The sequence below is a fragment of the Narcine bancroftii genome, chromosome 4 (genome assembly GCF_036971445.1).
Source record: "Narcine bancroftii isolate sNarBan1 chromosome 4, sNarBan1.hap1, whole genome shotgun sequence".
NCBI lineage: Eukaryota > Metazoa > Chordata > Chondrichthyes > Torpediniformes > Narcinidae > Narcine > Narcine bancroftii.
The window spans coordinates 127,889,702-127,901,724 of record NC_091472.1 but is presented as its reverse complement, the minus strand read 5'-3'; the positions used below and the strand labels follow the sequence as shown (position 1 = coordinate 127,901,724).

Sequence of the window (12,023 nt, the reverse complement as noted above, 5' to 3'; positions counted from 1 at the left end):
GCAGATGTTTGGATATGTATTATATGGTAGCACAGTCAATGGCAAGTTCTTTGTTTTGCTCTCTGTCCGTTTGTTAATAGTAGTAACTTAATATTGCGGTAAGAGAAAATTGCCGTGTTTCTGAAATGTCACTTACTGTCATTTGAGAAAGAACTTTCTGAATTATTTCGGTAAACCTATCTAGTAACTCTGCTGTATAATTAATTTTTTTTGTTTACTATTGCAAGATACTACGGAAGTATGGAATACCCAAACCAAAATTTGACAAGACCAAGTACAGTAAAGCAGGAAAGGAACAGCACCCTGGGAAAGTAGTCAGCACAAAAAGACCAATTGGCAAACCTCCAGGCAAAGACAGGTCCGTGCTGAACAGCGTCAGGTTCGTTGTCTTTAATCAGGATGTTCTCCCTTTAATCAGGATTTTGAGTAGTTCAAAGCATCACGAGGTGAGGGGAAAATAAATGTTCTGAAATTCACGGATAAACATTAATTTACAATAAATTTTAATGAGATGGATTACATCAATTCAAATAGTTCAGCCATACCATTTACAAAGAAATGCTTCAACAGTATACACAACTGTTTCTTCGATCTCAGTTTATAGCTTGTGACAACTGCATGGCCATGCTATGAAGTTGTCAGGAAGTTATGGTTTAATGCAGCATTTTTGGGTAATAAAGAGTTATGCAGAAAATATATTTGATAGAAATAAAATTAAAATGTAGAGTGACATAAAACCTTCCGCCCTGATCCTATTCCATATGTTTGACATTGCAATTTTGTTCACAATCCATTTGCTTATAGTTCTATCTTCTAGGAAAGAAAAACAAGGTCATTTCTGGAAAAATTAATCTGAATTTTCCTCCTAGCTCCCCAATGCAGTTCTAATACAGTAGTTCCATGTGAAAAGACAGCAATCCACAAAATGGTGCTTTCAATCATTTCTAACTGAATAAACTGTTTTGTTCCTTTATTTTGTGACATTGAAACTGTCCTTCATAATTCTGATAGCAATAATTGAGAACTTTTAAACATGTACAATTATGATAAATGATGGTCGATAATGGCAAAACAAGTGAAAGAGTACAATATAACCAACAAAGTTATGCCAGCACAACAGCACTCCCGAGAACTCTGAAGTTCCTTGGAAGACCTCCAAGTTTATGAGCAGCCACATTATGGATTAGATATCATAAATTTCACCTTCTCCTATTCCTTATGTCACAATAGTACCTGAACTATTCCAAGGTTGACAATTCATTGCTCATCCGAGAGAGAGAGAGAGTTGTAAATACCATCAAGGAAAAATTGTTTCATGTTAGGCATTTTTTTTGTAGCAGAACTGCACTGAGTGAGAAGAAACCAATTGTGAAAGCAAAGTCACCTGAAAAGGGTAACAAACCAGAGGATAAGGACCCAGAGAAGTCTCCAGCGAAGAAACCAGAAGGTATTTTCATATTTATTGCAGAATCAGTAGTTGCCATGACCACTTCTGGCCATTATCAAAGTAAGGATCATTTTAAATCCTCAGTTATTTTTGTCCTGGTCATTCACACATTTAAAAAAGGAACTACTGCTCTTGTTCTGGTCAAGGGAACTGGAGTAGACCACATTGTTACTGCCTTTTGAGTCTGTCTGCCATTCAGTAAGATCATGGCTGATTTTTGACCTAAACTCTTGGATCCCCAATAATATAAAAATATATTATTCTTGCCTTTGAATATATTATGAATGAGCATCCAAAGCTCTCTGCAGAATGCCAAAGTTTGACGAAACAACTTGGTGGAGGAATGAGTCTTTAGTAACCATATATGCTGGTGTATAAGATGCCCCCTTCAATTTCCACCTAAAAAGTAAGTTTTGATCTATACTTGCTGAATTACCCCAAGTCTTACTGCCCCAGTAGTCATTTACTGACCAGTGGACTGATGCTGTCACAATATTTTAAAAGTAAATTACCCAGTAAAGGATTATATTTTATGAGCATTCTTTAAAAGAAATCACTGTTGGCTCCTTTATCAAGCTGTTTAAAGTCTGTACAGAGCCGATGGCAGTCAGATTGGGTGGATGTTAAGGTTCAGATTTTATACTTGCCATATAAGATGACCCCTGGTTTTGGGGTGGCACTTTTTAAGTTTGCCTTGTTAAATTCCCCATGTGATTTGTTAATCTTGCTTTCTACATTGTGCAAATATCCCTGATAGGAATGTGAGAGAATAATGACTGGACTTGAATCTCCTCAACTTGCCATTGGAATTAGCTTTCCAGTCATCAACAAATTTTTGGTAGCTCCTCATATGGGACATTGCAACTATTTTATACTAATTCTATAAATGTTTAATTCTTCTATAGCACCAGAGGAAAAATATTTGACATTAGATGGTTTCCAGAAATTTGTTGTTGATCGGTCAAAGCAAGATATCCGAAGTGTGTGGCGGGCAATTCTTTCCTGTGGATATGACCTTCACTTTGAAAGGCAAGTGAAGTTTAACAGGGAGGAATATTTTAAAATACTTATCATCAGTTACAATGTAAAAAAAAGTAGTGATTACAGGTGGATGTTATAAGTACACTTAACTATGTTTTGCTGGGTTGGTTCATTTCAGTTGTGGTCTAAGCAGCCTGTTCATCTCCAACAGATGTGCCTGCATTGACACCAGACATGCTCAAAGATCCTGCAAAAAATGGACTTTAGAGATGGATGTTGCACTTGTACAATATGTCAACCGTCTTTGTCGCCATCTTGCCATCACTCCAAGCCGACTTCATCCTCATGAAGTTTATCTTGACTCTGCAGATGTGCCTGACCCAAGGATTGCATGTTTACTAAGTAAGTTTTCTGTAGTTGGTCTAGCTAAATTGCGATAAATTGGCAGTAGATCAGTCAGTTGTCATTGCATAACACAAATTGTCTGCTTGGTCTACATCAGTTATGACATGTTTACAGATTCTGTTTCCCCACATTTGTGCAAATTTGAAAGTTCAGAATCACTGAGATTTTAGTGGGAAAGTGTAAAGCACTTTGCCAAGTGACAAGCAGAGAAAATCAAAGGTGAATTATGTGGAATTACTATTATGTGGCAATGGTGATAAACACCATTATGTTTAAGTCTAAAAATTCTGCTTAAGATGCATTTTACAAATTGATCTTTTTTTAAAATATCCTGTTATTAGTATTCCCATCAAATTCTTTGGATTGTGCATGGTTAGTTAAAGTTCCAAAACTGACTTTGGTATTTCTTGGTTATGGATGGGGAAAGAAATCTGCCATTCCTCTTTTGCATAGAAATCTCTTGTCTGCTGGTAAATTGTCAGATTGCTTGCCCAAAATTGATTTCTAATTTCCTACATTTTATCTCCTCTCATGTACAGTCTCAGAATGAATGAGATTATTTTTAAATTCAAATTTAGACATATATCATGGCAACAGACCCCTCCGGCCCAACAGTCCATGCCACTCAAATGTGCCAATTAACCTCATGTGTTTTGAAGGGTGGGAGGAACCTAGAGCTCTCAGAGGAAGCTCATGCAGACACTGGGAGACCATACAAACTTCTTACAGCGCTGAATTCGAACGGTGGTTGCTGAAGCAGTAATAGCATTGCGCTAATCTATGTCATTCCCAATTTTACAAACCTGAATTCTCATTCCATGTCAAATTATTTTTTATCCATTACAAAAAGAAATCAGTTTTGCCTATACACCAGTGCACCGCTGACTCACCAAAAAATTTCAGCTGTGCATTTCTCGACTTCAGACTTGGGTACTGAAAATCACACCTCAGTGGCCTCCTATCTGCCACCTTATTCTCCCTAAATTTCAACTTGCCTAAACTTTTTAACATGCCTTCTGTATTGTCTCACTCACACCAATAACCTTGAAATGTTTCTGATTAAAAATTATTCCTGGTTTCCCAAAACCTGAAATTTGGAATTCCCTTTGTAATAAAATACATTCCTGGCTCAGTGGCTCCTTGTGTAAGGGATACATTATTGTGGATAGAAATTGTGTTCTTGGATTGGCAATTATCACTGATATTAAATTACTTTGATGGATGTAAACTGCTTTTGGATGGTTTGAGGGCACAGTCTAAAATTGTTACGAATGTTTCCCAATTCTCTACCACATTTGCTGATCATTTTGATTTGCTATCCCTAGATGTTCCAATTGAAAGCCTTCGGCTTCGTTTTGCTTTGCTTCAGTCCTTAAACAACACTTTGGAGACATTCTTCCTTCCTCTCGTGGAGCTCAGGCAGACACATACGTATATGAATAGCATTGCAGCACTTCTTCAAGAGTCCAAAGGTCAGGTGTTCTCCCTGTTGGAAGATTGTCTGTTACTTATACAACTGGTTGTGTTATTGTGTGCAGTAAAGTTCTTTGATGACATGAAGGTAAGGAAATGTTTTTAACAAAGACGCCTTTAAAAATTCACAATTTTCTGCTGTTTTTGGAACACCAAGTATTTAAATAATAGTGCCTAGAAATTGGAGTGTGTCCATCTATTCCTTAAATGCTGTTCAAACAAAATTTGGGGTTACTCAAAGTAAGCTGTGCTCTTAAAATCAATTGCTGGAAGAACTCAGCCAATCAGCATCTGTGGAAGGAGGAACCAGTCAATGCTTCGTGTCAGCAATCCTTCCTCCAAACTGACAGAAAGGTGGAGAGTTTGCAGTTTTCAATGCAAAAGACTGCAAGGAGAAAGGTTAAGACAATTCAGGTGATGAGAAGCATGAATACTGACCATTAACAAGACATTTAAAAGAAGCAGGGTTAGAAAGGGGCATAGATATGATCATACGAAATGGTGTCAGAGTAATTTACCTGAAGTTGGAGAATGAACTGTTCTTTCCAGAAGCTTGCAAAGTGTCAAGATGTTTTTCTAGTTTACATTGGTGGGTTTCAGTTTGGCAGTGGAGGAGGCTGTAGACAGGAAAGGGATTGGGATTGAGAATTAAAATGGCATGCAACAAGCAGCTCAGGATCCTTCTTATAGGTTAAGAACAGGTATAAAAACCAGGATAGTGCTGGAAGAGACCATTAGTCCCAAAATTATATTCCATGAACTGCATAATTCTGCTAGCATGTCGAAGTTAACGCCCAGCACATGTAGCAACCTCATCATAATCATGCAAACCAAAGACAACAGCGGATGCCAGAGGAAGAGCAGCAGAGATACTTGGAACCAAAAGGCCATACACTGGTATCTAAAGAGCAGCAGGAGGAATAGGTTGGAACTTGGGAGTTCCTGACAGAAAAGCTTGGTCAAGCAACTTACGATTTTTCGATAGGGAAGTTGATGACTTTTCAATTTAAAAATTACCAATTATATTCTTTTAAGTAATGGGATAAGAAACTAAGTCACTGCAGAACTGTGATTTTTACATCATTTGTGAGAAAGTCCCTAAAATCGATTGTCCGAGAAAGTGACTTACCATGTGGACAATTTTCTTGTTTATACAACTCCAATTATCTGAAATGGTCGGGACCGGGCCTATGTCGGATGAACTTTTTGTTTTTGGAGAACTGGTCATTTTTTAAAAACAGCCCAGTAGTAACATAAAATCACTTGTATCAATGTTTAAACAGCAACAAACAAGGAAAGGTTTTTTAAGCATTAAAATAATCACCGAGACAAACCCATCGTAGCTGCCGATCACTGAGACCACCCAACCACCATTGTCGATCACCAACACAAACTCGACTCACCGCTGTTGCTGATCCCCGGGGAGGCTTCCTGGACCAGTAGAAAGCTCACTGGTGAGTCAGTGGGCTCCTGTCTCCCCAGTCACTGGAGTTCCCAACGCCAGAGTCCCAACTCCAAATTCTCCCCTAGACCTACTGCACACACACACCAGGGAAGTAGGCCGAGGGGAGGATTCTGAGTCGGCATCTGGTGTGCTAACGAGGGAAGGGAATGCCACTGAGCCCGAGGTCTCACTCCTGCCCGAGGTCCCACAGCCACCCAGGAACCTGATGTCCCCACTCCTGCCCAGGAGGCCGCTCTCCTTGATGGCACTGGGACAAGGGATTCTTCTGACCGCTTGTGGCTGGGAGACAGGAGCATGCAGTTTGAGAGGGAGAATTGGAGAGAAAAGTCAATAGTGAAAGGTAAAGAAGAAAGAGGGGAGGGAGTTGCCTGAAATGAGGACAATTGTCATTCTAATTTCTGGTCGAATGAAATTTTTTTCAACCTATATGAGCAGTTCAGCTCCAAAAATAATTTGGATAAATGAGGATATCTGATTTGTTTCAATATCTTCATTTATCCAAAATATTTCGGACAAGTGGGGATTTCGGAGAATTCCATTTCAGATAATCGGAGCATAACTGTATCTCCATTCAGCCTAATTTCTGTCTTATCCTATTGTATCAATGAATCTCCATATATTGTAAACGTTTCACTATTTAATGTACCTGAACAAATTATTTACGTATTTAATTATTTTGATGAAACTATCCTTCATGTTTATTTAGGCTTGGTCTTTTACGATACTAAAGTAGCTGTAATGAACAGGGTTCTAAATGCAACAGTACAACGAACGGCAGACCACGCTGCACCTGAAATCACTCTGGATCCGCTGGAGATCGTGGGAGGTAAGAACGAACGGTTTGGAGTTGAGAAAACAATTTTAAAATTGTCCCATTTACAAAATTAAACTATCTTTAAATTTTGAGTCTGAATTTATTTTCATTTAAAGGCAATTTTCAATTTTTAAAGATTGTCTCCTTAAATTTAAGGTAGTAAAATATTAAAAATTGATATTAAAAAATTCATTTTGCAAAGATAAATTGAGCTATTGTAGCCACCATAGTCCTGGAAATACAGCTCATCTCCATTTTCTAGGATTGCTAACGATCACTAGTTCACTTCAAGTAATCGTTATTTGTTTCTACTTGTTTAGGGCTTTTGATTGAATTTTAAAAATAAACTTCATGTGCACTAAGAGACATAAAGGAACTTAAAGTATGCATAAGCTAAAATTGGAAACTAGACAATTCCAATTACTGGAGCTGTTGTATTTCTAATAATATTTATCTCCTGAGAATTTCCATTTAAATTTACTCTTGACATAGTTTTCCTTTCTTTAAATCATTGTAGGTGAAATTCGTTCATCAGAGAACACCTACTTCTGCCAGGCGGCACGACAACTGGCATTAGTTCCTTCCTCACAGCTCTGTGTCAAGCTGGCAAGTGGTGGGGACCCAACCTATGCATTTAACATTCGCTTCACTGGTGAAGAAGTACATGGAACAAGTAAGATCATAGAATCTGTACTAGCAAAACACTGTGATACCTGTTAGTATAACCTGGTATAAATCTCTTATTTCAAAACTGCCACCCCCCCCTCCTCTCATTGTCCCTCCATCTCTCCACACTTCATCGACTTGAAATGTTGATTGTTTCTCTGTCCTTGCCAGTTTTCCATACCTCCATACGTGATTCCCATGTTTTAATACGCCCTTTTCATTTTCCACGTCAAAGATTGCTCTTCTGGCAATGCCTAAGGTGCGTGCGTTTTCACTCTAGGTGGATCATTCCGACACTTCCTATGGCAAGTGTGCAAAGAGTTACAGAGTTCAGCACTTTCTCTTCTTGTGCCCTGTCCTAGTTCTGCAGCCAACAGAAATAAGGTAATTGCTCCAATCGACAACCAGTCGCGAATTTGAAAGGCTTATGATTTTGTGTTCAGATGAAACCGAAATGTTCACAATATAGATAAATTTGAGTGTTCTTCCTTGGGAATCCAGAATTAAAAATTCCATTCTCCACTGACCATCATAACAACATTGACCAAATACTGTGACAGATTGTTATATTTTATATTGTATATAGATATATTTTTGGGAGATAAATTGTGGTGTTTTTTAGTGTTGGTCCCAAACACACACAAACACTTCAAAATAGATCTCATTTAAAATGCAAGAGCTTGGCTCAAGCCAGACAGTGCAGGCTCCGAATGCCTTTGCAAAAACTTTGAAGAACGTCTATAGAAGGGTGGTCACGTGATGGAGTAGTGGCTGGTTAGGGAAAACCAGCCCTCAACAGAGAAAGTTGGGAAAAAAGCAGAAAAACAAAGCTGAGAAGTAAAACATAAAAAAGTTGGAAAATAAGCAGTATATAAGAAGAACCTGAAGATGGTTCCAAAGAAAGAAAAGACAACCATGACAGTAAAGAAGACATGAAGATATCAAAAAAAAGAGGAAGGCCTTACTGGAGTCCGCAAGCAGGGGGTTCTCCCGAAGAGGATGGCCCGAGCTGTGAAGCCGGTAAGCGGGCAGCTTGAGGGTAACGACTGGAACACTGGCTTCCGGAGCCAGAGAAAGAAATGCTAGCGCACATGCGCAATACGCATACTGAAGAAGACGCTGAGGGGAACGGATGGCGACAGCAAAACGCTGACTCTATAATGAGAGAAGCCATGGGGAAGGCAACGATAGAAGCAAAATCAACATGGAGCCAAGAAATGGAACAAGAGAAAGAAGACCAAGAAGAAGATAAAGAAATACAAGAAAAGTTACAAGATAAAAAAAAACAAATATGGTAAATAAGGAACATTTTGATAGTCAAATAAAGATTTTAATGGAAACCATAATGGTTGAGTTCAAAACCATAAAAAAAACCATGCAAGAGACAGATGTAAAAATACAAAGAATGGAGAAGGCTATGGCAGACATGAGAAAGCGAAGTGATGAAATGGCAGGCAGAGTGATAGGTGTGGAAATGGAGGTGAATTAATTAAGAGAAAAACTGGAAGATAGAGATAAGGAGATTAAGAAGGCACGTGACTTATTGGCCCAGAAAATTGACATTTTAGAGAATTTTAGCAGACATAATAATATAAAAATAGTGGGGCTGAAAGAAGGTGAAGAAGGGGCAAATATAGAAGGATTTATAAATAGATGGATCCCACAGATCTTGGGAGTAGAAGAACTCCAAGAGAGATAGAAATTGAAAGAGCTCACAGAGCACTGGCGCCAAAGCTGCAACCACAGCAGAAACCGTGATCCATACTAATAAAACTAGCACGATATACAACAAGAGAGAAAATATATTAGAAGTGGCTATTAGAAGAGTAAAAGAAAATAAGTAAACATTGGAGTATAATGGAAAAATGTATTTTTTATAACCCAGATAGAAGCTTTGAGCTTTTAAAGAAGCGAAAGGAGTTTAACTTAACAAAAACTGTACTATGGAGAAAAGGTTACAACTTTGGGCTACGGCATCCAGCAGTGTTGAACATATTTATCCCTGGTGGGCAAAATAGACTGTTTTCAGATCCAGAAGAAGCTCGTCGTTTTGCAGATCAATTGCCAAATAAGCAACAAGAAGAGGAGTAAAGAAAATAATAAAAGGGCTGTTAAAATAATGTGTATAAATAAATTTGAATGTTAATAGTTTGATTATAGATGTTTAAGAAAAAAGAGAGGAAAAAAGGCTTTGTTATATTTTTAAGAATAATATATAGCGATTTCTGTGGGGGAGGACTGGGAAGGGGGGAGGATCTGTCCACTGCGAAATCTGTTGACATTTGCGGTATACATCACAACCCATGAAGAAAAGGGAGTTGTGGTTGTATTGTGAGGTAGCAGGGACAACTAAAGGGAGATTTAATGTTGTTTTCTTTAATATTGTTCTTCAATCTTTTTATAGTTTTTGTTATTTTCCTATTAATTGTGTTGTCATGTATAGTAAAGAAGAACAATCTAAAGAGTGATTTTAGAAGAAGGGAGATGGGCCAATTGAAGAGGTAGAATAGAGGTGAAAATGGATGGATACAATGAATACATTGAAATATATGACTATTAATATTAATGGAACTCACAATCAAATTAAGAGAAAAAAGTTACTGACACTACTGAAAAAGGAGAAAATAGACATAGTATTCATACAAGTAACACACTTAACTGAGTTAGAACATCTCAAACTGAAGAGAAACTGGGTCAGCCACTTTGTTGCATCATTGTACAATTCAAAAGCCAGGAGAATAGCTTATTAGTTAATAAGAATTTTCCAATTAAGATAAAGAAATTAATAGCAGACCCGACGAGTAGATACGTAATGATGGTATGCCAGATTTATTCAGAATCTTGGAACTTGTTGAACATTTATGCACCCAATGAAGATGACTATGAATTTATGCAGGACTTTTTTTTTTAAAGATAGCAGACACACAGGGACATATCTTTCTAGGTGAGACTTTAATTTTAACCTTGACCATCAAAAGATAAATCCAGAAGACTACTACAAAAAAATAAAGCAGTCACATTTACATTAAATTCAATGCTAGACATGAAGATAATTGATATTTGGAGAAAGCAACATCCTGCTTTAATTTATTGGGGATGGGGGACGAAATAAAAATGTCACTGTGTATATATTAATACTGTATATTTATATATATATATATTGTTATTAACGTGGTTCTCGATGAAGTACTAAATAAAAGAAATTATATAAGAATGCCTATAGAGACCACAAGTAGGTGCTAATTGGACATGCTGTAGAATAATAGATTATTGTTTTGGAAAGCAACAGATGAATGGACTCAGAAGATTGGGTCCGGTGCCACAGTCTGTCTCAATGCAGTTTGCTATTTTAAGAGGGTCATGTGGTTTTCTTAGAGAGAGAAAGAGAGAGAGAGAAAGAAAATTCAGTTCTACAGTTCAGCAGCAGCAGCTGTGACAGGAACATGGCAAGTTTGTGGAAAAACCCCATTTTGAAGACGGATTGTGAGTTCTTAGTTCAGCCTGTTCAAAGCCCTTGTGGTCTATACAAGAGGAGATGGCTGGCAGTATAATGTTTCACTTGAAATTAAGGGAAACAAAAGGAACTCTGTGGTAACCTGAAAGAAAGAGGTTATCATCTGGAAAACCCTGATGGGGCAAGTTTCTTCAGTAAGACACTGAAGTGGCTGTTAGGAAGGAATCAGTTTGTGTCCAATGAGCAACAAATCTCTCTGAAAACTGACAAGAACCTTCCTGAGTGGTAACCATTTATCTTTTAAGCGCCAAAGCCTGGTGAAGATACAAAAATGTTAAATTCTGTGCTCAGTATAAGAATTGCCTGATACCGGTGAACTTGGAGGAATGAGAAGTGAGATTGGACTGTGAATTAAAGAACTTTTCTGAACTTGTACACACATTACATACACGTGCACTTAGAATTAGAAGGGGGTAAGTTAGGTTAAGTTAAGTTTATAGTAATAAGTTAAAGTTTGATCCTGTTTTTATGTTTAAAGAAAATTAAAATAACTTTTGTTTAAGTAACCATTTGTCTTGGTGAATTTCTATTGCTGCTGGGTTTTGGGATCCTCAGGGCCTGTAACAATACAAAGCTGCTCTGATGGAGAACTTTTCTCTTTCATGGTGAACAACCTTTTGAATATTCTTTGTTTAATTCCAATTCTGGTACTTAAAGCATTTTGACAATTTGAGATGTGTTCCATCAGTTTTAAACCTGAATGAGGGTTTCCTCCTTGACTTATTTTCAGAATAGGATAACAGTGTAGGAACTGTTGTGGAGAAAATAACATTCTTGATCTAATTTAATTCAGACAAAATAGTTCCTTTCAAGTCCGTGCTGCAGAAACATTGTCAATAAATTATTCAAAATATGATAAGGATTTTAAATATCTTGGCCTTGTGGAACTTCAGTCCTTCCCTAATTACTTTCTTGAAGACACTGGCTTCATGGTGTGATATAGATCTACAATATACAGTGACTCTGCAGTACCTTCCAATCGATGCCACTCTGATGCATTCTCAGGCAGTACCTCTTGGGTTTACTGGCTAAGAGTGATTATCCCCAGGCTCATTTCCATCCTTGTCTGTTGATAACTTCCCAGAAAAAAAACAAATGGATAATCAAGAAAAATAACACTCTACATTTTCTTCACACCAAAAGATATTAGATCAAGTCAAATTAACAGAAGTATAGCCGATTTTTATTCCCCCCCCCCCCGCTGATGTTTAAACAACTCTGAACATTAGTTGATTTAAACCTCTTAATTACTTACTAT

General features: G+C 37.5%; 1 protein-coding gene across 9 annotated transcripts in view; it reads left to right on the top strand.

The window, feature by feature from the left end:
* Positions 1 to 12,023, top strand: part of LOC138761137 (probable E3 ubiquitin-protein ligase HECTD4) — a 322,279-nt gene that overhangs the window by 293,228 nt on the left and 17,028 nt on the right. For 5 of the 9 annotated variants that reach the window (XM_069932802.1, XM_069932800.1, XM_069932801.1 and 2 more), the window contains exons 64-71: positions 228 to 379; positions 1,338 to 1,447; positions 2,353 to 2,476; positions 2,640 to 2,830; positions 4,159 to 4,305; positions 6,478 to 6,597; positions 7,103 to 7,258; positions 7,532 to 7,635. In XM_069932802.1, coding sequence (XP_069788903.1) covers positions 228 to 379; positions 1,338 to 1,447; positions 2,353 to 2,476; positions 2,640 to 2,830; positions 4,159 to 4,305; positions 6,478 to 6,597; positions 7,103 to 7,258; positions 7,532 to 7,635 — 1,104 coding nt within the window. The remainder of the gene's footprint in view (positions 1 to 227; positions 380 to 1,337; positions 1,448 to 2,352; positions 2,477 to 2,639; positions 2,831 to 4,158; positions 4,306 to 6,477; positions 6,598 to 7,102; positions 7,259 to 7,531; positions 7,636 to 12,023) is intronic. The other 4 variants (XM_069932806.1, XM_069932799.1, XM_069932804.1 and 1 more) reach the window with 3 other exon arrangements.